At 46.2% G+C, this 24,868-nt stretch overlaps 1 protein-coding gene across 3 annotated transcripts in view; it reads left to right on the plus strand.

Annotated features, from left to right (window-relative positions):
• The window catches only part of RNF213 (ring finger protein 213), a 100,078-nt gene that overhangs the window by 15,144 nt on the left and 60,066 nt on the right, over nt 1–24,868 (plus strand). For all 3 annotated transcript variants that reach the window (XR_005212659.1, XM_037808886.1, XM_037808887.1), the window contains 11 exons: nt 318–520; nt 3,248–3,531; nt 4,122–4,381; nt 5,168–5,365; nt 8,722–8,941; nt 9,397–9,452; nt 10,892–11,045; nt 13,984–14,151; nt 18,767–18,856; nt 19,597–19,719; nt 23,208–23,388. Coding sequence is in view for 2 of the 3 variants with exons in the window: in XM_037808886.1 (XP_037664814.1) it covers nt 318–520; nt 3,248–3,531; nt 4,122–4,381; nt 5,168–5,365; nt 8,722–8,941; nt 9,397–9,452; nt 10,892–11,045; nt 13,984–14,151; nt 18,767–18,856; nt 19,597–19,719; nt 23,208–23,388 (1,937 nt within the window). In the remaining variant the exon portion in view is untranslated. The remainder of the gene's footprint in view (nt 1–317; nt 521–3,247; nt 3,532–4,121; nt 4,382–5,167; nt 5,366–8,721; nt 8,942–9,396; nt 9,453–10,891; nt 11,046–13,983; nt 14,152–18,766; nt 18,857–19,596; nt 19,720–23,207; nt 23,389–24,868) is intronic.

Below are 24,868 nucleotides of genomic sequence, written 5' to 3' on the forward strand. Positions count from 1 at the left end.
ATGTCTGAGGGCTCGTTAGTAGTCTTCCAGGGAAATGTTTATAATGTTCAGTTCCGGAAATGTGTTTAAATAATTGTTTTTATCAAGTCAGTTGGTCACATCCTTAGACTTCTGGAAAATGAATATCTTGAGCAAATATTCCCTCTGATGCATTTCTTTGGCATATTACGCCATGGCACCTTTTTTCCTCAGTTCTGTCTGGAAACCATGGCTTGTTCTAGAAGCTTTGGGTCTGCACTCTGCACTGTGTTTGAGAGGAACAAAAATTTCCCAGGTAGAATTTTCAGATAATCAGCTGACAACCTGTTCATTTGTAGAGATTTACATGATGTCGGGTTGCTCGTCGAAGGTAACGTCATCATTTCCAAGAAGAACCTGGACAAACCCATTCCTTACAAATACGTCATCATCCGTGACAACGGCCACGTAGAGTATGAATTCATCTACCAGCATCAACAGAAGAAAGACGAGCATATGAACCGCTGTTTGCACATAAAATCTTCCCTCCTGGGCTCAGGAGGTGAGCCGCCGGCTGGGTGGACTTTGGTCTGCTTGGTCTCTTTCCAAGTGGATGTGAATTTCCCCCTTCCCACTCAGCATAAATGTGCGTTTCTGTTAGTGTTGTCTGGAAGGGGGTGGGACCTTCTGCGCACTCAGGATGGATCTTCACACTGGCTGTCCCGGTGGGGTGGCCCCGAGACCAGTCACCGATGGGCAAAAAACTCCCCGTGCGCAGAAGAGTCTCACCAACAACCAAGGTGTCCATCTTTGCCTCTGTTTCCTGGGATTTGGCCTGTAACCCAATTCTTTTGTCATTAATAGGCAGTAAGCTGGAGGACCATTTATTGCCCGGTTGGCTGTGCAGCTTGGTCATCACATTTGCTATTGATTTCCATGGACTTCCCTCAGATCCATTTAACCAGGCTGTGAGGTCTTCCTTCTTCCTCTTCCAGAAAGCCATGTCTCTTTCAACATCTCCTCCTTGTTGGCAAAACTAGGAAGGACTGTGACGGAGCTGAGATTTGATCCTACTTGGCAAAGTAACAGATTAGCCTGCCAGTTTCACGGGTGCTGGTAGAAGATGAGATTCCTGGGTCCGAGATGAAGAAAGTTTTATGACAGGCAGAATTAGCAGTAGTCAGAATATTAGCACTTTTCTTTGTTCCCCGAGGCCGCGTTTCCCACAGGATACTGTGAAGAGTGCCAGATGACACCTGGATATACGAGGGGTGGGTACGTTATACGAGAGGAATCCTGAGCTTAGGGAACCCGGAAATTTTCTAATGGACGGTAAATATGCCTGCCCTTTGCTCTGGAGGAGACATCGTCTTCATTATACTAGCTGTGAGCACGCTTGCCTTTTGTTCCAGAAGGAGGCCTTCTCTCTGTCTTCCGAGGCAGTTCATTTTATAAACATCCTTAAAAAGATAGTCTGGAACAAAATTGATTGATACTATTGCCCAAGTCTGCTGTATCCCTGTTGATTTTTTGTCTACCTGTTCTATCAGTTATTGAGAGGGGATATTAAAATCTCCAACTACAGATGTGGAATTGTCTGTCACTGATTTTGAGCCATTGTATTATGTGCTGTGGTGTCATTTTCTTCGTGTATCTTGTGCCTGTGGGTTTTTTGAGCTTCTTGGATCTGTGGGTTTAAATAATTTTCATCCAACTTGGAAATTTTTTTGGCCACTATTCAAATATTTTTCTCCCCCTCCCCCTTCGGGATTCCAACGCACATATATAAGGACACTTGAAGTTGTTCCAAAGTTAACTGATGCGCTTTAATTTTTTTCACCCCGTTTCTCTCTGTGATTACTTTTGGGTAGTTTCTACTGCTAGGTCTTCCAAGTTCACTAATTGTTTTTTCTATCATGTCTAATTTGCCATTTATATCATCCAGTGTATTTTTCGTCTCATACTTTGTCGTTTCATCTCCAAAAGTCTTCTTTGGGTCTTTTAAAAATATCTTCCATATCTCTACAGAATATGTTCAATCTTTCCTGTAGCTTTTTCAAAGTATAAAATACAATTATAGTAACTGTCTTAATGTCTTTGCCTGCTCATGCTAACATCTGTGTCCGTTCTGGTTTGGCTTCAGTTGATGTCTCCTCATTTTGTGTCCTGGTTTCCTGTTTCTCTGTGTGCCTGGTAATTTTTTAATAAATGCTAGACATTGTGAATTTTACCTTGTGTGCTGACTATTTTTGAATTCCTATAAATATTCTTGATCTTTGTTCTGGAATGCAGTTAACTTACCTGGATTCCATTTGATCCTTTTGGTCTTGCTTTTAAGAGTTTTTGAGTGGTGACAGAGCAGCCTTTAGTGAATTGGTCCTCACTGCTAGACCAAGTCTCTTCCAAGCCCGCCACCTGTTGCCCCATGAATTATGGAGTCTCCCAGTCTGGCCAGTGGGAACTGGTACTATTTTCAGCCAAGTGTGAGCACCTGGCACTGTCTCCTCTCATCTTTTTGGGTCAGTCTTTCCCTGGCCTCACCTCCAGGTGCCTGTCAGTACTTGAGGGGACCCTCTGGATTCTCTCTCAGTGCAGCTCTTTTCTTTTTGGTTCTCTGCCCTGTGAACGCTAATGGTCTCAGTCTCCCCAGACTCTCAGCTCCACCTCCTCAACTCGGGGAGCCCCAGGCTCCACCTCAGCTCCCCCTCCCTGGGCAGCGGCCTCTAAATTCTCTCAAGGAAGCAATTTGGGCAGTTGTGGCTCAGCTCATTTGCTGTCTGTCTGTCGGCAGTTGGAGCCCTTCGTTGCCTGGTGTTTGACATCTTGAAGACAGTTGTTTTATTTGCTTTGTCCATTTTTTTTCAAAGTTGTTTTGGGCAGGAGGATAAATGAGTCCTAGTACCTTTTCTCAGGTTAGCATTTTAACCTCCTTTTTTTAAGGAACTCGTTTACCACGTTTGCTTAGTTCAACGTGTTCCCTGGGGTTTGTGGCCTCGCGTTTTACTCTCATCGCTGTGGGCTGTTCCCGCAGACCCTGCTGCTCCCTCCCGCTGTGGCTCCTCACCGGGGTCCATGCACTGGATGCGGCTTATCCGAGGTGGGGGCTGGGGAGCGAATTCTGACTGTCCTCAGTTTACCAAGTTCTTTGGCCTTCCACTCTCCTTCCCTTCCTCTTGCCCACTCCTCTTGGGTTTCTGCCCATCGAGATGAACCTTCTTGGGTAGAGTGTCTAAATCAAACAGGTTTTGATGATCTGAAGGATGGTATTTTTCTTTCTTTTCTCCCCTAGACTGGCATCAGTATGATGATATCATTTGCATGAGGCCCCCTGGCAAGGTTGAGAGATTCATGGATTATTTCACTTCGGGCCTAAGGAAAGACCTGTTGAAAGGGAAACAGACGGCTGCAACCGTGATGCTGGACAGCATCTTCAGCATCCTCCAGACTTGGAATGCCATCAATTTAAAGAGCTTTTTCACGCAGTTTAAGCAGTTTTACTCCGTCACCCGGGTGCCTATGATTTATGAGGGAGGCCCACGGCCGTGGAGCGTGTTGCAGTATGAAGAGAGCATGGTACGAGCCTTCGCTTTCCTGTCCACCCTGGGGCAGTCGGCGTCACCCAAGCCACTGGTGACCGATGGCCCCTCCGCCCAGGGGGGCTGGTGCGGGCGCTGGGCGGGCAGGGAGACCTTTCCGTCCCTTTCCTCCTACTGCTTCTCTTGGGAATTCTCTGCCTTCCCCATCTTCTTCTGTCTCCTGGTTGCACACCTGAGCCCCAACCCCAGGTAGGAGAGTGGGAGGGACGGCCGGGACCCCGTGTCCTGCACCTCCAATCCCACAGTGGTATGGCCCGGGTTGCTTTTGAGACAGACTGGGGAGCTGCTTCTGGGAAGACAGTTGAACCCTCCCATGCATCAAGGGCCCCGACCTGAGAGACCCCCTGCCCCATCCTTGCCTGCCCCCTCCCTCCGCGATCCCAGGGGCCCCAGGGCAGCTGGGCTCGGTCAGGGGCTGGGTGGGCTCGGGCTGAGCGGTTGCTCAGGGTGGGAGGCAGGGGGCTGGAGAGCCCCTCCTCAGAGCCCTTGTCCCCTGCCCGGCTGACCCTGCAGGAGGGCAGCTCAGGCCCCTCTGACCATTCACCTCCGCGGTGCTTGTGTCTTCAGGTGAAGAAGGACCTGTGGAAGTATCTGGAAAAGCAGATGGCACCGTTCCTGCAGAGCGGCGGTCAGGGTTCTCCGCCAGAAGACTGGCCGGTGAGGAGGAAGTTGAGAATGGGCCTCGTTGTCCTTTTCTCCGTGGAGGAATGTGATATTCCCTTATCCAAGAGTGCCCTGTCTTCACTGTGCCACCTCCTCTGCTCGGACGCCACCTCGGCGGCCGCCCTTCAGGCAGACGTGGCCGACGTCAAGCAGACGGCGCTGAGGTAGGTTTCGTTTTGTCTTGTTTTGGTCAAAGGTGTTTTTTTTTTGTCAGAAGGTTTATAGCCATTTGTAACGATTTTTATCTGACTGCAAAAACGAGTGCATGTCACAGGATGGTCTAAAATGCACAGGGGAGAAATAAAAATCACCTGTAATTCTGTTGCTCACTGCTGGCCTTTTCCCCAGCATAGCTAGAGCATTTATAAATTTTGTTGTCTTGTATGTGCTATCGAATAGCCTCTTTTCTTTAACCTTTATCAAGTGTCATGCACCGACTGCGTGCTGTGTGTTTTTTGGGGGGCGGGCTTGTGACACTGTGATTATCTGTGGTAGTCCCACGGGAAGATTCTTGCAGAGGTAACGTAGATGTTCTCCCCACAACCTCTGCCTCTGTGGTTAGTTGAAGAGACCCAGGGTGTGGCTGCTGGGCCACATGTGTTCAGACGTGAGCAAGGCGAGGGCCTGTCCACTGTGCCTGGCAGGGTACACAAACCCAACCCTCTCTGGGCTCCGAGGATTGCAGGATATTTTAATGGTGTCTTCTGCAGCCGTGTTTGATCTGATCTTGACAATAGCATTATGTAGCCTGCCCTGAGCAGCAGGTCTTATTGGGACATCTGCCTGATAATTTTACAAATTTAGAACGCCCAGCTAGCCATTGTACGTTTTGAAAAGAGGACACAGGGTGGCAAGTAAAGTGAATACGAGGCCCCCCCCCCCCCGCCAAATGCCAGGCGGAGGGAGCCCCTGGCCGTCCCGCCCACCTTGCTTCTTCCTGCCCGCTGCAGCTGGCGGATGCATCTGGTGAACCTGTGCCGGACGTGTATCCACAAAGGGGTTGACGGCTGGGTCTACACCCTCCCCGTGCTGCACTATTTCATGGACCTGTCCCCGCTGGGAAGGGACTTCCGGATTCAGCCCCAGGACACCTGGGCAGCCCTCGAAGGAATCTCCTTCTCCCAGTTTTGGGAAAAATCATCGGATCAGTAAGTGGTGGAGCTGTGCTTAGTTACGGGACTCCAGGCAGAATGATTCGAAAAGTGTGCGGCCAAGGTCCATGGGTGGGGGTTGGGGTGGGGTGGGGGGTGTCTTTATGGTATATTTGTTCCTGCTTCTGATCATAGAAGTAACGAACATGTATTTCCTTAAAAATTTAAAACATACCAAGAATATAAAGAAGAATGCACAGTGGACCTGCAGTTCTAGAAGTCTTCATTGTCGTGCATGTTTTGACTTGCATCTTTCCCGGCTTTTGTCCGAATGGGGGTATGTGGGTGCTTTATGTGCTTCAAAAACAAACCCCCCACAAAAGCAAAACAAAACAAAATCAAATAACAGATTATTTATTCTGTTTTGCAACCTGCTCTGTTCTGGACAGCTTTTTATGCCAGAAAATTCTATTTACATTATGATGATGGTGGCTGCTTAGTGTTCCATCTAAAGGATTGCTAAGTTTTTATCTAGCCAGTTCTCTAGTATTGGGCATTTGGATTGTTTCCACCTTTTCATTTTGTGAGCGTACTTGGATGCCCATCCTTGCTATATTTTCCTGTCCAATTATTTCCATAAAATAAATTCCTAAAAATGGTGCTGCTTTGTCAAAGGGTGTGCACCCTGCAAGTCTTTTACACATGATGCCAGTTTATGGTATAGAAATGATAGCAGACTGTATCAGCCTGACCTCTGACCCAGGTATAAGTGTTTCTTTGGGGAAACACAGATACCCAGGTGTTTGGAGTTCAATTTAGTATTTAATTGGTTATGCATGCATCTATTCATTTAGATTTTTCTCACTCTGACATTTTATCATATTTCGAATTTCACATGTAATTGCTGGTTGAGGCATTTCAGGCTAATAGGTCTGAGGATGCTGAGAAAAACGAGCCTTTGTAAGGGCTGGGATTTGAGGCTCCTCCCTTTGATCTGAGAGATGATTGAGGGACACCCCTCAAAAGATCAGCATATAATGAAATCCACTCGGTGCAGGTCAGACATACCTCATTCAGACTTGCATTGTTGTTTCTATTTATCAAGCCCTGTTGTGTGTCCATGGCCAACGAGGTTGCACATCAGCGTGTCCCAGTGTCTTCAGCTTCTGCGAAATTACTGTTACAGATCTAGAATCTTTCACCAACTTAGAACAAAATGTATTTTAGGCCAAATAGTCCTTCTTCCCTAATGGTTTTCCTAATTGCCACCAGGTGGTGGGAGACCAGATTCCCTAGAAGTTGAAGTGAGAGCATCTTTCCCTTTAAATGTAATTGCTATAAAACACAGAATCCTAGATTAGTAAATAGAACAGAAATAAAGACCACCATTTAACCCTTTTAAGCAAAATAGGCTGTTAACCTATTTTGGCTTTGGAATGGTCTTTTTCTTATTAATGAACCAAAGCGTATTCATTCACTCATTTGAGAAACACTTACCAAGCACCTTCTGTAAGGTCCCCCAGACACAGCAGTGACCAAAGCAAACAATCCCTGACCTCTCGGAGCTTGCGTTCCAGGGGGGGAGACAGGCAATACGTATCCATTCGTAAGGAGCATTTAGGGAAGGACTAAGTCAGGGCAGGGGGCAAAGAGAAGCATCCTGGCGCTCTGGGCCTTGGGGGTGCCGAGTGGCCACGCAGCTGGGACCTGCTCTCCCGAGGCCAGAGGCTCAGAGCCTGCCAGAGGTGGGTGGGGCGGAAAAGGGAGGCTAACCCCTAACCCTAACCCTAACCCTAACGTCTGCTAAAGGGAATGTCAGGGTCCTGCCTTCAGAAGAGTTGAAGCCTTTGGTGAGCTGATTCTCACTAAAGCTGCAGCAAAGCTGCATTCATCTCAGTTAGAAATTCCAGCCTCCACTCGCAGCCCGAAAGACGAGGCGGTAGGTGCTCAGGGGAGAAAAAATCGAGAGAGTCAGAGGGATGGATGTTGGAATTTGTCAAGCATGGTTTTAAATGTAATTGTGGTAGTTTAAAGGAACTAGTGGCAGAAGTACACCATATGCATGAACAGATAATGGACTTTCAGCAGAGAGAGGGAAACCAAAAAAAAAAGTTGGGTGGAAATGCTGAAAATGAAAATTATGACATCAGAGATGAAGAGTATTTTCAAAGGGCTTGTTAGCAGACTGAACATGGTGGAGGAAAGAATCAGGGAACCTGAATCAATAGAAGTGCTCAAACTGAAACACAAAGAGGACACATGGAGAAGCAGCGGAAAGGAGCATTTGAGATCTGTGGGTCACCGTCAGGCAGTCTGACACATGTGAGCGAAGGGAGAGAAGGAGAAAAGGATGAAAGGGACAGAAGAAATGTTTGGAGAGACAGTGGCTGACGGTTTTCCCAAGTTGGTGAGACGCCACCCCTGAGGCTCAGTGAATATCACCCAGGACAAAGAAAACCACACTTACATAGAGTCATAATCTGCTGAAAACCAGGGACAAGAGAAAATCTTGAAAGCAGCTAGAGGAAAAAAAAAGACACATTGCCTGTGGGGGACAGCAGGGGTTACCCTCTTATCAGACACAATGGGGAGCAGATATCCGGAAAATCCCTCCATAACCCCCTTTTGGTGTAAGTAGAGATTTCTTAGAGAAGACACAGAAAGCACAGCCCATAAAAGAAAAAAGTAAATCAAAATTAAATATAAAAAATTCAGTACCACTGTTCATTTCCAAACAGAGATAACAAGCCCTGTTTCCTTGGCCTTTTGTTGAGGAAAACATTCCAAGTTCCATTTAGCCCCAATATCCTCCATTCATCCAGTAAGATCCAGCCCATAGATTTTTAGGGAGTAAAATGGTGAGCTAAATTACTGTTTTTCCACTATTATCAGAACCTCCTGAAATTAAAGCCAAATTAAAAGCGTTTATATAATTATGTCTATTTTAACTACCCTTCAGTGATGTGTAGCTTGTATAGAAGAAATTTAGCTGTTAACGATGGGCAATGACAGACTTGAACATTGTCCCCAAGAGGCTGTCTCGCAGGCCACATTGGCCTTTAGTCTTTAGAGTGTGGTGGACTTTTTCTCGATTTGCTTTTTGGGGCCTCTGTCACGTCAGTGGATCCCTGCTTTATGTATTTTCCAGTTGTTATCATTTTGGGTCTCTAGTGCAGTGTCCACAGAATCAGCATAACTTAAAGACCTCTGCCCATTTGGATTGTTGGATCCAGGCCTCTCGCTCACTCATCAGAATGTTTCATTTGATTTACTTTTTGTTTCCCACTTAGCATTTAAATCAGTCTTAACATTTGAACTTTCTAGATCCCCTCTAACATTTTACTTTATCCTAACAGTCTATTTCGCTGATCTCATTGTGGCCCTTTTTTCGGCCCCTGCTTTCTCTTTTACAGGAAACTGTTGCCTCAGCTTCTGAAAAAGAAGGATTTGCTGAAAGTCGATGCCCATCTCTTCAAGTCCTGGTTCAGCCTGCTGCCCCTGAGCAGCTTGTGTCGCTACATGGACTCCTTCAGCGACCGCTTGATCGATTTTCCCGCCCACGTCCTGGACTGTTTTCTGGGGATTTACTACCGGGTTGAAGGACTTCAGAGAATCTCTGCCTTGGATTCTGAGGTTTGTCATCCAGAATAGGCTCTTGAGTCCTTGCTTGGCAAAAGCAGATTGGAAACAAAGCACTGAGAATTTGGGATTTGTCTTTTCTGAGACGCGGGCAGGGTGAATCACTTAGGAGAGGACCGGGGTGGATGGGCACCATCTTTTAGGGCTGGAGGATTGGTTTACTTGAGTTTTTTCCTAGTCGATACATCGAGCTCAATCCAGCAACTTGCTGTGAGAGCGGATGCACTTCGTATGGCTCTTTTTCCCTTTACATGTCATGGGTGAGAAAATGGCATAATTTTAAATCCTGAATTTTATTTCAGAACACAGTAAGATTAGTACTTTTAGCACTTTAAAACTCGTTTATAGAAAGAAAAAGAAATCATATTGCACCTTATTTCTCTTGGATATTTTCAGCGGCATCACAATTAAATCTTACCTTCCTAATTTTCTTTTCTTTGCCACTCTAGGATTTTGAGAAGATATTTAAAATGCTGTTGTCCCTCCTGGAAACTAATCAGAACAAGTAAGTAGAGAAGCAAAATGTCATCTCTTTCTCAAGTATAGTACCAGATTTCTTCCCAGTTATCCTTATTTGATTGGCAGCCATAAATCAATATGTATCCCAGTTTTCTTTTTGTGTGTGTGTGTGTGTGTTTTCAATTCAGTTTGAGATATATTCATATACCCCACAGTCATTAACAGTGTACAATCCGTTGTTCACATTACCATCATATAGTTGTGCATTCATCACCACAATCAATTTTTGATTATTTTCCTTACTCCCTCCAAAAATAAAAATAAGAATAAAAATAAAAATAAAAAAGAACATGCAAAACATCCCATTTCTCATCCCCCCTATTATTCATTTAATTTTTGTTCCCATTTTTCTACACATCTGTCCATACACTGGATAAAGGGAGTGTGAGCCACAAGGTTTTCACAGTCATACTGTGTAAGCTACATAGTTAGGCAATCATCCTCAAAAATCAAGGCTACTGGGTTGTAGTTCAAGAGTTTCAGTTATTTCCCCAGCTCTCTTTTTCAGTTAGTAATATAACCAGCCTGTTTTTCTAAGAAAATGGGAAATAAAAGACCTCGGTGTCTTAAGACTTTGTTTTCTTTCCATCTGTTCTTTTTTTCCTACGATTTATTGTCATTAAGTGATTATCATATTGTGTATTCATGTTTGCATCCTGCTTTTTTTAACATTTAGACTTTATATGCTTTTTTGCAAGTCAGGTCTGTTTAGCTTCATGTAATTATCTGAAATCATTTGCTCAATCATTTGCTCCTGCAGATCTGTGTGCTCTCTGACACCCTGAAGGGACAGGGTCCACAACGCAGGGCAGGAGAAATGTGCAATTAGGTGGCAAGGCGTTTCCTGAGACCCTAAAGTGCTTCTAGCCCTTCCTCACTTGAAGTCCTGGGGTGCTGAGGAAAGGGGGGTGGTGTCCAATCCCCCCACGTGAACCTCCTCCCCCCACCATTGCCAAACCACCCTGCAATTCCGCTCCCAAACGCCCTGCCTTGGGCCCACCCCGCCCACCAGCTCTCAGCTCTGTCTGAGGTCACACGAGAAGGCACCCCACACACAGGCACGTGTTTTTCTGGCCCTTCTTTCTCTTATCCCCTCTCTTCCTGTATCTTTCGGAATTTTTTTCAGATTTATGTCGTATTCTAATCAGTGGTGTTCACTGGCTTTTTTTCAAGTGAGGGAATGCACTTGGAACTATTTTAACTGGGATATTTCGAGCAGTGCAGATGACAGAGGCCAACCAAAGGGACTTTGCTTCCCTTATAATTTAGTTACAAATTCAAGGCGATTGAAATTTTCCAGATGTCGCCCCGTGGGAGGGCAAATAAATGCCTCGGCTGCAGATGTGCTCTAGGGAAGGGACGTGTCTTCGATTCGATAGCGGGTCCTCTAATTGCTTTGGAAATCTCTCCTGACTCTGTGCGCAGCATTGTCCAGGAGTCCGTGTTACGGCCCTACTTGATTATCTGCCTAAAACTTCACAAAATTGTCTGCACCATCACAAGTCAAGAGAGGTTTTATGAAATTCCTGCCCTGTCTGCGGAGATCGTGTGCCGACTTATTGCACTTGAGCCTCTGGAGGTGAGTGGAATAAACGCAGGTAATGTTGTTCGTGCCCAGGTGGGATTTGAAGCAGCCGCAATATAAAAAGGAGGTGGACGAATTCTAGGACAGGCAACGAGGTGCTGTGATGGCTGCAGCCCTTGCGTCTTGACTGTGTCGCCCTCATGCCTAAGTCTTGCCTTCCCAGGGCTTCTGCTGCAGCGAGTGGTGGTGAGGAAGGCGGTTTGCTACCGTCCATCGCATAACAAGCTCTTACCTGGATTCTGTTGATTACAGAGATCTTCAGGGCTCTTTCCATCCCCGCTCGCCCTCCCCAAAAAATGCATGTTCCACTTGAGCTTTTTTCTCAATACCGTAACACAGCAGTGAAGTCTGCAGATCTGCTGTCTCCCCAGGTGCCACATCCAAGATCCAGTCCCCTGCACCCCTCGCAGCACATGCCCCTCCTGGCAGTAATTGCCATCCTTGTTTCTCCCCTTTGGGCTTAGTCTTGCCTGTCTGCACTTGATGCGTTCTGCACCTGACCTTCTGTGCTCAGCGTTCCATCTCTGAGCCACATCCTTCCTTGTCATTGCACGTATCAGTGTCCCTCATTTACAGCGAGGCTCAGCATTCACTCACCTGAGCTTGTGACTTCAATTTGAAGGTGATCCGCGATTTTCATGTAGACTGACCATTCAGTTTTTTAACCTTATTACAAGTCATAATTGCAACGCTAGTGATCTTAAATCATTAAGTCTGTGTTTTAACTATTTGCCTTTTAGGTTTTCTTTTTTAAAACACCAAGGACATAGTTTAACAATAAATATCAACGGCAGGATGATTACTTTCTCCTGGCATGGTAACTACTGAAACCACTGCAGGCAGGTGCCAACTTCCAAATAAACTGGGTTGAAGAAATTTCTCAGTTAGTTGGGATATATTTTCCTGCAGGAATAGCTACCTTAAGTGTTGGTTGGGGTCTCGGATTAATCTAATCCACAGAATGGTCCAAACACTCTACCTGTGCCGTAAGGACAAAAGAGAAAATTTCTGCTGAACTAAAATGAAGCAGAACAAAAATATGATGAGGCTGCAAACGTTGTGGCTGGATGTGGGGAGGAGCAGGCCGGGGAGCAGGGCGGGTGTCAGGCGCTTCTTTGGCTCACTGACCGGCTGTCTCTGCCCAGCCCCGTACCGGGTGCCGGATCTACGGGATGATGGGTGGGGGCCTGGTCCGCAGGGAGCCCCCCGGAGCAGGGCCATAGAGTTCGGTGGCGAGCCGCACCCCACCCTGTGTCCGTAAACCAGAGAGGGGCCTGTGGGCCTGGCCTTGGCACGTGAACTGAATATCCCCGGGGGCTGGCCTGGGTGGGCGGTGGGCACTGGGCCTCCGCTTCTGTGGGAGGGAGGGAGCAGCCTGTGCGAAGTCGGGGAAGAAGGAAACACGGAGACGTTCTGTGACTTTGCAGAGGACCCGTGAGGAGCTGGTCTGGTCTCAGGTACCTGGAGGTGCGGCTGAGCTCTCGGGGAGCCTCGTCCACCATGCTGGGCCCAGGACGGTCCTGGGAGGTGGTGGGCCCTGTGGGGACGTGAGGTCAGCATGCTCGGTGTGTGGCTGAGACCCTCCCTCCCCTGTGCACTCTTCTGGTCACACCTCCCTTCTCTCGGTTCCTTGGGGTCCCCAGGGGTCCCCGGGGCCAACCACCCACGTACATGCTACGGTAGCCAACTTCCTGCCATCCTGCAAGTTCGAGCCTACCGTCCTTCTACCCCGGCCTGAATCCGGGAGCAGTGGAGAGGGTGGAACGAGTCGGGGTGCCGTGCCCCGGGCGGGGCAGGACGGTGCCTGGGGTGGCCTGCTTGTGTTTAGACCCGTGATGAGCTCGAGTTCCCTGGGCCGGCTGAGCAGAGGTGCCCGGTGAGCAGGGGGCCCTGGAGAGGGAACCCCGAGCAGAGAGGAGGCCCCCGCCGAGGCCCCGCAGCCTGGGGGCAGAAGGCAGAAGGGAAAGAGTCGGGTGGATTGAAGAATGCTGAGGGTGGCTGCCACGGGAGGGTTCGGGGTCGGAGTCCTGGGACGTCGGTGAGGAGGCCGCTGGCCTGACACGGAGGAGGTGGAGGTGGCAGAGCCGCTGCACTGGGCGGAAGCGGAGGGGAGAGGTGGTGCCTGGGGACGACAGATCAGACGGGGGCACGTCAGGGCTCCATATCCACAGCAGCAGCTCCAGGTGAGCGCAGGTCCCAGGCGTGCCCGTGGGCTCTGGTGCCTGAGGCAGGTGGAGGCAGAGGACCCTGGAATGGAGACCAGGGCAGGAGAGGGCTGAGCTCGTGGACTGAGTGGTCCCAGCGCCAGGTCAGGATGGGGGGTCCACCTCCGTGCCCAGGAGTGGCTGAGGCCTGTGGGAAGGAGGGCAGAGGGGGCTCCCGGAGCCCTGGCCGGGCGGGATTGCTGCGGGAAGGAGGGCTGACTCAGGGAGCTTCGTGGGAAGGGGTCGGACAAGGGCTTCCCTTGGCCGGCAGGCGGGGCCGGGGAGCTTGCAGGCACAGCCCGCCGGGGTGCTCTGGACGGTGGCTGTGGGGAGCTGTTTGCCCCTGGAGCCGCGTCTTCCTCGCAGTCTGGAGAGAACGTCGCTCGTCTCCCCCAGCCAAAGCCTCTGGAGTCCGCCTGTTGTAAGAGCTTGTCTCTGCTTTTATTTCTCGGGGCTACTTTAATGCCACCCTCACACCCCCACTTGCTCCCGTGTCGCTCGCTTTCACTTTGAACCCAAAAAAGTCTGGGGAAGTTCAAGTGCTTTTAAGATGTAGGCTGCTTACGTTTCTATGTGTAACTAAAACGTAGCTGTTTACTGAGCATCTTCTAATATGTCAGAGAATCCAGTGTGTGGAGGGGCTTGAAGCGAAAGTGTAGGATCTTCTTAAAACCTTTCGATCCACAGCACAGGAGGACAATGAGATTTTCTCTCTTTTGTGCCAACAGAGTTCAGCAGAAACGCAGGGAAATGAAACTGAAAAGAAGACGGCCATAAAAACAGTGTTCCAGGGAGCAGTCACTGCTACTAGAAGTTGGCTTCAAAAAATTTTTACAAGGAGCATGTTCTATAAGGGGTATTCATCTGTCTCTTTCACTTACTCCAAGGAAATGGAGGTAAGCTTGGCTGAAAGCGAGAAACTGCTGAAGGTTTTTAAGGGAGGGCTGCTACGCGGTCAGTCACGTCCCCACCATAAGTCATGGCCAGAGGCTCCAGCGGGAGACAGAATTTCATTCAGAGCTCCCCGCTGCGGCTCACCAGCTGCTCACCTGGGCAGGTGTGAACTGTCACCTGAGCCTCGGTTCTTCATCTAAAAAACGGGTTGACTCTCCTTCCCGTAACGGGGTTTTCTGAGGCCCCGGTGAGCTTTCAGCTCTCGAGAGCCGGCTGCGTTGCCTGCCTGGCACCCTGGCTGGCTGGTGGCCCCAGTGATGGGCAGGGCTGCTGGGGGTGGCGGCAGTAACAGACCACATCGCAAAATTCACTCAGAGGCATTTTTCTGCAGGAGACATCTGGAGTCTATTTCAGTCCTGAGATTGTGAGTTAGGTTTGTGACATTGGAGATGGCAAGAAAAGATGAACACAAGAGCTATTTGAAAGGCAGATGGGCAGGACTGAGCCTGGGTACAAGGAAAAGAGAAGTCAGAGCTAGTTAGGTTGACCAGTAAAGGGTTGGGAGGTGGAGGGGATTCCAGAAAGAGGGTGTTTAACAGCATCACGTGCTGCCAAGGAGAGAAGGAGGACCAAGAAGGGCTGCTAGGTTTGGTAAATGGGGGAGAGAGGTCAGAGTAGAAGCCAGCTGAAGGGGCTCAACGTGGCTGGAGTGGAGCTCCCAGATGGCAGCGAGGAAGGGATATATGCAGGCTGGGGGAGATTTAGGCTTGCGTTCTTTTTAACTTTTTATTTTGAAATAGTTTCAAACTTGTAGGAAAGTTGCGAGAATAATACAAAACCCATGCAGAAAACTCCAGTATACTCTCCCATGGATACCCAGCTTTGCCATTTTAAACGTTTTGTCACATTAGCTGTATCAGTCTATCTGTCCAGCCATCTATCCATCAATCCCTCTATTTGTCTATCAGTTTATCAATTTTATAAGCACTTGACTGTAAGTTGTATACATTATGCTCCTTGAACACTTAATACTTCCATGTGCATTTCCTAAGAACAAAGATATTCACTTACGTAACCACCTTAATTCGTTATCAAGTTCAAGAACTATTAACATTGATATAAACTTTTGGTCTGTGTTCCAAATTTTTCACATGTCCCTATGTCTTTTGGACCTTTTCTCCGTTTTTAGATCCTGTCCAGGATCCTTTAATTGTCATCATCTCTTTAGCTGCTCTTTGTTTTTTAATTGTGTAAATATATATGCAACATAAACTTTCCCATCCCAAGCACTCCCCAGCACACCGCTCTGTGGGATTTGCCTGTTATATTTTGTTTTGTTTTTAAAACATCTTTAGGTTTTTCTGGGTCCCAGCAGCTGTGAAAATTACGCCCCTTGAGCCGGTTGACTTCCAGGTTGCTGGGTTTGCCATGTAGTCCACTCAGAGTTATCTTTATCCTTGACTTGCCACTCCCTGGAGGTTTGATGTGAAGTGAAGGCTGCTCTGGGTTTAAGGAGCAGGAGTGGTTCTGCAGGATCAGCTCCCCACACCACGTTTGTAGAACATGAAGTCAGCTTCCTGCTTGTTCCTTTGAATACCAGAGATGTGATTGCCTCTGAAAGAAAAACACTGTAAACCAAGGCCCACGATCATTTGAGGTTCTACAATTCTGGCTAATGCTGCCAGTCCGTGGTGGATGCTTGTCCATGAGTGAGGCTGTCGGAGCCAGCTACAAACCCGCCTCTTAGAGCAGCCGGTGGTTTTCCTGCCAGTGTCTGCCCAGGCACTGTAACTCCCGAATACCATCACTTCCAGACTTCTCTTCGCCTCCTAACAGCACTCAGCCCTGGGTAGGCCAGTGTCCATTTTCCATCAAGGTCAAAAGTTGCAAATTCCAACTTGTGACCTTTAATTAGAGGATCAGAAAATCCTTCTCTGTGCACTCTGTGTAGTTTCAGACTGATAGACTTAAATACCATCCTAACAGAATTGAATTTTCACTATAATTTCAAGATTCCAAATGGTAGAATCCCCCAAGCATTTAGTATGAGTTAATGACAGGGGTTGATCCGCTGAGGAGAGAGAGCGGTTCCAAGTCACGTGCAGAACTGGTGGTACTGATAGCTAAAATGGAGCTGCACGTGCGCTCTGCAGAGATGCTGCACGGGGGTGTCTGGGCTCGGGAGCAATGTGCAGTGAGAGCAGGATGGACGTCCATTCAGCCTGGAGCGCAGGGAGCAGATTAGAACAACCCGCAACTGTGAGTTGGCTGCGCGGATGCAGCCCTCACGCATGAGAACAGTCCTCTGATTTAACCAGATTTTAATAAGCTGTTGCCTTCTTGGGGTACTTTAATGGGGCAATCGTAAAATTACACAGCTGAAACTGCATATATACGGAAACGAATGGGCTCATCTAGCTCAGACCTATTACATTTCTACACAGAGTGGGGGATCCATTGGTCCAAATAAAAGGAGCAGGTGCCGACCCTTGGAGGGGTCTTCTGAGTTCAGAAACAAAGGAAAAGTGCACACAGCTTGAACTTCTCTTAGAAGTTTTGTTGTTGGTAGTGGGTTGGATGGAGCAGTTCTGACACTTTTGGGGCTCACAAGCCAAACAAGTGAATAAATGTGTCACTGTTGGTTAGAGCCAGGGGTCTCACCGTGGGAGAAGGGAGATATGGAAGAGGGGAAAGAGGAGAAGAACTCCAAGGTCTGGACGGAATCATGGGGCAGGAAGAGCACAAGCTGGGCTGGAGCATCTTAGAGGGCTAGAAAGTCAGGCAGCACTTGAAAGCTCCCACGCGAGGTGACGGCCTGGGTGAGACCCCGCGGAAGGAAAGGACAGTGGTGGGAGAATGGTGAAACCCGTGAAGCCTGAGGATCAGTGGAACAGCACATTTGACAAATGTGCCATGCTTATGTAAGGTTTCAATGTTGGGAGAAACTGGGAGAAGAGCATATGGGAAGGCTCTGTACAATATTGGCAACCTTCTGAAAATCTAAAATTTTTCTAACATGAAATGTTTATTTAAAAAAAGGGGTGGGGGTGGGGACAGAAACTAGTATTAAGAGATTCCCACTGGCCAGTCTGGGGACAATTAGAGTAGGAAAGTAAAATTACAATGGGACAGATTATGATTCATTGATACTTGAATTGTATGTTTAAAGGAAAAACAGGAAGAAAAAAGAAAGCTCTTTTTTAAACAGATGGGTACCAAGTAATAAATGTAGAAGAAATAATAGCAATTGAAAATCATCATTTGTAACACAAAAGCAATAACTGACTCAGGTGAAAATCATCAGGCATGTTGAACTCAGGCAAAAAGTTCTCAGGGAGCAGGATATTCACAAAGTCACAAATTTCACTCCACAGATGACATTTTTTTAAATTAAGAGAAGTTGCCAATTTTTAGAAAAACCTTGCCAAAAATACAGTTCCCGTATATCCCCCCTACACGGATGACATATTAATTACAAAGGAGGGAAAGACCACTTCTACAAAGGAGAACTCGGGCCTTTGCGTTTTTTCCTTATATCCAAGAAGTTGGGAAGATGAAGCTCATGAGCCATTTTTGATGCCCAGTTTGTTGGATATGCCACATCACCACTTAAAGTTATCTTTATCCATGACTGGGCATTTCCTACGGGTTCTGCCCACGTACATGTCAGGGTTCTTAGCCAAAGACCTGTCGGTGATCCCGGCTGCCCAGTCCCGTGGAGTCCTGAGGCACCACAGCACCCATGTGTCAGGTGCATCCATGTGAAATCGCTGTGTGATCACGTTTGACTTGCCCAAAGTGCATTTTCATCTGATTCAACCCATCGGGATTCTTGCCGAGGATGTTTCATTTGCACCTAATCATGAGAAAATTGTAAGACAAATCGAGCAACAGTATTCAGAACAGCTGGCCTGAACTTTTCAAAATTGTCAATATTATAAATAAGGGGGCAGCGGGGACAGAAGGCTGGGTAACTCTTCCAAGAAAGAAATGTGATGGTTAAATGCAGCCTGTACCCCTCAGTTGGATCCTGGACTCAGAAAGTCAGCAGCAAAGGCTGTGATGTGGAAACGGGGGAATGCAAATTGACGCCACCTTTGGCGAGAGCCCCCCGTCGGCGTGTGACACTGTAGGGCAGTTGTGCGGCAGGAGGGCCTCGTCATTAGGAGACCCCTGCCCTTGTATCTGGGGATGCAGAGCCATGATGTCTGCACTTAGATTCAAATGGTTCAGCAAAGAAGATGCTTGGAGACAGACCGAAGAGCAAACATGAAGGAGAATGAGAAAGCAGTCAGGTTCAATGGTAACATTGGTGAATCTGCACGAGACCATATGGGTGTGGTTGTGCTGTTCTTGCAACCTGTGTTTGGCTTTCAAAAGGCTCAAAATAAAAAGCTGGAGAGAAATCCTTTCAGAATAAAAACTGATTTCACAGTGCTTTGATGCCCTTGGCTTGATAAAGCCAGGACTGGCCACAGGCGCAGCTCACGAGTGACAATGATGGGGCCAGAGCTGGGGCTCCGCATAGGCCAGTGCTCTTCGTGTGATCAGCTGGTCTTTCCTTCTTTCTCATAAAATAACCTGGTGTTTTTTTGTCATGTCATGTGCATTTTGCAGATCTGGAGGCGAATGGTAGAGATAAACTTTCCTGCAGGCTATGGCTGGAAGGAGTCATTGCTGAGAGACATGGAAGGGAGGCTCAGACAGGTACCCACAGTCTGGGGTTGTGGTTCTCTGGGGGTGGAGGGCAGGTAGAGAAAGCAGGCCTTTAGGAATAATGGACAGGTGTGAATGCTGCATTTCAGGGGACGGCCTTCCTGAGCTGGGTGTGAAATACAGCAGGATGACGTATTGTACCATTTCAGATTTGGCTCAGGAGTTAGATCCCAGATGAACTTCTCAAGGGTTTATTGTGACAACTGGAGAACACAGGAAAGGGATCTGGCATGTGCGGGGGAGGCCCTCCTATGTGCTTCCGCAGCCTGGAGGTGACAGGAGTCTCAGGAAACGAGGGACGAGTGGGGGGAAAACACAAAAATGTTCTTCATTCTGAATTCAGGCCTGTTAAGATTTGCTTTTAACATGATACGAGAGTTTTACATGTAACTGGTATATAGATCTTTTTTTTGAAAAACAGAGTTAAGGAAAAACCATTTACTTATTGGATCAAGTTTTTCCTGTTTTTGCAAGATGCTGGGCCAGATGCTTTTCCCACAAAGTGGGAAAAGAGACTCTTCTTTTAGTTTAGGCTCCTCCCTCCAAAGTCCTGCTGGTCTGATGGTGGAGGGCAGGGAGGACATGCTTAGCATGGGGAAGGGAGAAGTTTCAGATACCAGGAAACTGATAAAATAGTGGGAAAGTAAGAAATAAGCAGGGTATTTTTATTCCATAGAGTGTTAAAGTGCAGCGTCCAAAAGCTCTTACCATCTCATCTTTTGGTTCTGCAGGAAAAGCCTCTCTTACAGATCTCTGCCTACTGCTCTAATGATTGGGATAGTGTAAGCTTCAAGGACAGCGTGGCCAGGACCTTTGAGAAGTGTGTTTTAGAAGCCGTGAGCTCAGCCTGCCAGGTAACCCTCTGCTCCTACCTGGAAAATGTATTTCGGTTCATCTTCCATGGGGAGCCAGGAGGTTATCATTTTTTTAAGTGGTGAATAACTTTTATAAGATTATCTTTTTCCTTTTTCAAAAAACAGCATTGTTGAGATAGAATTCACATTCCATACAGTTCACCCATTTAAAGTGTACTGTCCAGTGGTTTTTAGTATTTTCACAGATCATCACCAAAGTCAATCTGAGAACATTTTCAGCATCTCTTTCAGCATGCCTTTAGCTTTCCCCCCTCCTATTCCGTTGCCTTCCCCCCCAGCCCCGAGCAACCATTAATCTACCCTCGTGTCTCCATAGATATCCCTATCTTGGACCTCCATGTGAATGGAATCATGTAGTATGTGGTCTTTTGTGATTGGCTTCTTTTACGTAGCATAATGTTTTCAGGCATGTGTCAGAATTTCATTTTTACTGCCAAATAATACTCCATTGCATGGATATACCATATTTTGTTTATCTACATCTGTTTGTTGGTGGACATTTGGGTTGTTCTACCTTTTGGCTATTATGAATAATGTGGTCATAAATATTTGGGTGCAGGTTTCTTTGTGGACATAGTTTTTCATTTCTCTTGGAAGTATACCTGGGTCATATGGTAACTCTATGTTTAACGTTTTGAGGACCCACCAGACTGTCATTCAAAGTGGCTGCAAATGAGGGTTCTGATCTCACCACATCCTTGAGAAAACTTATTTTCTGAGTTTTTGATTCTAGCCATCCCAGTGGGTGTCAGGGAGTATCTTGGTGGTTTCGATTTGCATTTTCCTGGTGTCTAATGATGTCAAGCATCTTTTTGTCTCTTATTGGCCATTTGTGTGTCTTCTTTGGAGAAATATTCATTCAGATCCTTTGCCCATTGTTCTGGTTTGCTAATGCTGCTAGAATGCAAAATACCAGAAATGGATTGGCTTTTATAAAGGGAGTTTATTTGGTTACAGAGTTACAGTCTTGAGGCCATAAAGTGCCCAAGGTAAGGCATCAACAATCAGGTACCTTCACTGGAGGATGGCCGATGGCGTCCGGAAAATCTCTGTTAGCTGGGAAGGTACGTGGCTGGAGTCTGCTTGCTCCCAGTTTGCATTTCAAAATGGCGTTCTCCAAACTGTTGCTCTTGCGGTGTTTTGTCCTCTCTTGGCTGCAGCTCCTCTTCCAAATGTCACTCTCAGTTCTGCTGTGAATTCCTTTATAGGACTCCAGTGATCCAGTTAACACCCATCCTGAATGGGCAGTGTAACACCTCCATGGAAATTATCCCGTCAGACATTTCACTCACAGTTGATTGAGTCACATCTCCATGGAAACACTCAATCAAAGAATTCCAATCTAATCAACACTAATACATCTGCCCTCACAAAATTGCATCTAAGATAATGGCATTTTGGGGGACATAATACATCCAAACTGGCACACTCATTTAAAAAAAATTATTTGTCTTTCTATTATTGAGTTGTAGGAGTTTTATATGTATTCTGAATACAAGTCTCTTGTGAGATAGGTAATTCGCAAATCCTATTCTGTGGCTTGTACTTTTACTTTCTTAATGGTGTCCTTTGAAGCACAAAGTTTTAAATTTTGATAAAGTCCAATTATCTGTTTTTTTCTGAGAAACTCTTGCTGAGTCCTAGGTCATGCAGATTTACCTCTATATTTTTTTCCAAGGCATTTTAGTTTTAGTTCTTATATTTAGGTGATTGATCCATTTTGAGTCAATTTGTGTATATGGTGTGAGGTGTAAGGATCCTACTTTATTCTTTTGCATGTGTTTATCCAGTTGTCCCAGTGTAGTCTGTTGACAAGAACTGTTTTTCCCCTCTTTGAATGGTCTTGGCACCCCTGTCAAAATCAGTTGACCATAGATGTTGGGTTTGTTTCTGGGCTCTCAGATCTATTCATTGATCTGTGTGTCTATCTTATGCCAGTACCAAACTTTCTTGATTATGGTGGCTTTGTTGTAAGTTTTGAAATCACAGCATGAATCGTCCTACTCTATTCTCCTTTTCAAGATCGTCCTGGATATTTTGGGTTCCTTGCAATTCCATCTGAATTTTAAAATGAACTTGTAAATTTGTACAAGGACATCACCTGGGAGGCTGAAGGGATTACACCGAATCTGTAGATCGGTTTGGGAAGTATTGCCATCTTAACAATGGTTAAGTCTTCCGATCCATGCAAATGGGATATTTTTCCATTTCTTTAGATATTCTTTAATTTCTTTCAACAATGTTTTATAATTTTCAGAGTGTAAGATTTGCACTTTTTTGTTAAGTTTATTCCAAGTATTTTATTCTTTTCAATGTTGTTGTGAGTGGAATTGTTTTCTTAATTTCATTTTTGGATTATTCATTGCATGTGTGTAAAATACAATTGAGTTTTGTACATTGATCTTGTGTCTTGCAACTTTGCTGAACTCATTAATTAGCTCTAATAGTTTTTTAGCAGATTCTTAGAATTTTCTATATACAAGATCATGCCATCTGTGAATAGAGATGGTTTTATTCTTCCTTTCCAATCTGGATGCCTCATTTATTTCTCTTGGCTGATTGCCCTGGCTGGTACATTCCAGTACAGTGTCGAAAGGAAGGGGTGACGCGGACAGCCTGCCTTGGCTTGTCCCTGATCTCCGGGGAAAGCGTCCAGTCTGTCACCAGTAAGGTGAGGGCAGCTGCAGGTTTTTCATAGATGCCCTCTACCAGGTTGAGGAACTTCCCCTCTCTTCCTACTTGGTCGAGTGTTTTTATCATGAAAGGGGGTTGGAATTTGTCAAATGCTTTTTCTCTGTCCATTTTGATGATCATGTGATTTTTTTTCTATTGATATGATGTATTAAAATTGGTTTTCTGATATTAAACCAGCCTTGCATCCTGGGATAAATCCCACTGGTCACGTGTAGATCCTTCTTTCAATACATTCCTTGGTGAGGTTTACTTTTTTCCTTTTAAGTACCAGGGAATCCCTGTCTGTAAGTTAGCCCTAACTGTATTTTGTACTGGTCAGAGGTGAAGCATTTTGTGAAAAATTTGAACCTAAAGAAGAGAAATTCCTTGCTGGGGAATCAGAAAGAGGATTAAAATCTATGTGGTCTTTGTAGCAGTTTACAGTTTAGGAACATACAGTTTGTGTTACTATTTCACTCACATTATGTTTGGTATTTCTCAGGATGTGAAAGTCCAGGGGAAAATGTGGAAATTGGCAGGAAGCCGGCAGGGAAAGAGGTGTGCTTTGTCGGTTGTGTTGCTGTGTATTTGCGTGTCTTTACATCGCTGGTGCTAATCACTTAAGCCAGCAGAACCAGTATACAGGACATGGAAATGTGCTAAAAAGTGTTGAGGATTTTACTATTTTACATTTGGGAGGGGCGACTTGTAAAACTAATTACAATAGATTTCCGAAATGCTGTTGGTAGGTCATATACTTCTATTGTTTAAAGGCAAACTGGATTGTCTTTCAGTCCCAGACCAGTGTCCTTGATGGGCTCTCCTGTTACGATCTGCGGAAATTCGGCACGCTGGTGTCCGCCGTGATCACCAAGTCCTGGCCAGTCAACAGTGGGGCATTTGTGCGTGATTTGGACGAGGTGTTGAAACACCTGCTCACATGGCCAGATGTCAAACATCTGTTCAAATTCTGTGGTATGTTCATGGGATGTGCTGGGGACGTCCTGAGTTGTTGCCCCCTGGCTTCGTGCGGGGATGGCGGGGACGAACATTGGACCGGACCCTGTTCTGTTGGGCTGACTTTGGGAAGGGAAGCAGGTTGGCTGGAGGGGGCCAGGATGGCTGAGGGTGTCATGCGTTATAAACAATAACCAATGGTAACAGCCACGGTTCATTGAATGCCTCTGTCCTCAGCAGCTGAGCTGGCACACCCTCTGTGAGGCCTTCATTTTTTAGATGAGGAAGCTGAAGCTTGGCTTGCAATGGTACTCACCCAAGACCTCAAAGAAAATAAGTATGAAGAGCTAAAGTCCAAACCCCAGTGTGTCTGGGTCTATTATTTTTAAATCAATATAGAATGTCCAGCCCGATACTGTTGACCTTACAAAAAATTAAATCCTGTTTGACTTTTCCACCTCTTCCTGATACCAAAGTGTTCTGTGATCAAAAAAGAGGTGAAGTTTATGGCCCTTAAAACTCTATATTCAAGTTTATATGCAAGTCGTTATATTCAGATTTGGTGTAAATGTACTGGATTGTGAACTGAAAATCCCAGGTAGATGAAACGAAGTCTCAGTTTCATTGAATAACTGGGATAGACAAAAATAGCCAAGTTCCTGACATGGCGAGGCAGTTGGGGGCTAAAATATAAGATCATTATTAGGCAAGTACTGTATCAATTATTAAAAGCTACTTGATTGGAAATAGTATATGTGTAGGTTTTTTAAATTAATAGACTATTTTTAGAACAATTTTAGGTTCACAGAAAAGTTGAGCAGAAAGTACAAAGCTCCAATACCCCCCCATTTCCCCCTGTTATTAACATCTTGCTTTCATGTGGTACTTTTGTTACAAATGATGAACCAATATTACAAATCATTATTAACAAAGTCCATAGTTCACATCAGAGCTCACCGAGTTGTGCAGTTCTGTGGGTTCTGACAAATGTCATGTATCCACTGTTACAGTATCACACAGAACAGTTTCGTGGCCCCCAAATTTCCCGGGCTCCACCTCTTTGTCTTCCCTTCCTCCCTCCACCCCTCGGCAGCCACAGCTCTTTCTCTGCCGGTTTGCCTTTTCCACAGTGTCGGCTGGTTGGCACCAGGCAGCAGGTTGCCTTTTCAGACTGGCTTCTTTCATGTAGCAAAAGGCATTTTAGGTCCCTCAGTGTCTTTTCATGGCTTGTTAGCTTGTTTCTTTCTGTGGCTGAGTGATATTCCGTTGCATGGAAGGGTCAGTTTGTTTATCCATCCACCTATTGAAGGACATCTTGGTCACTTCCAGGTTTTGGCTTTATGAATATAGGTGATTTACTTGTTTTTAATAGCACAGATAAACTTGCTTATCATAAGACTATACAACCCTCATAATACTTGGAGAGAAATCTTCCAGTGATTTAACTATGTAGATTTTAAAATTCTGCTCTCTAACATGATCCCCCAATTCACATTCC

Source organism: Choloepus didactylus, chromosome 18 (assembly GCF_015220235.1).
Source record: "Choloepus didactylus isolate mChoDid1 chromosome 18, mChoDid1.pri, whole genome shotgun sequence".
NCBI classification, from domain to species: Eukaryota; Metazoa; Chordata; class Mammalia; order Pilosa; family Megalonychidae; genus Choloepus; species Choloepus didactylus.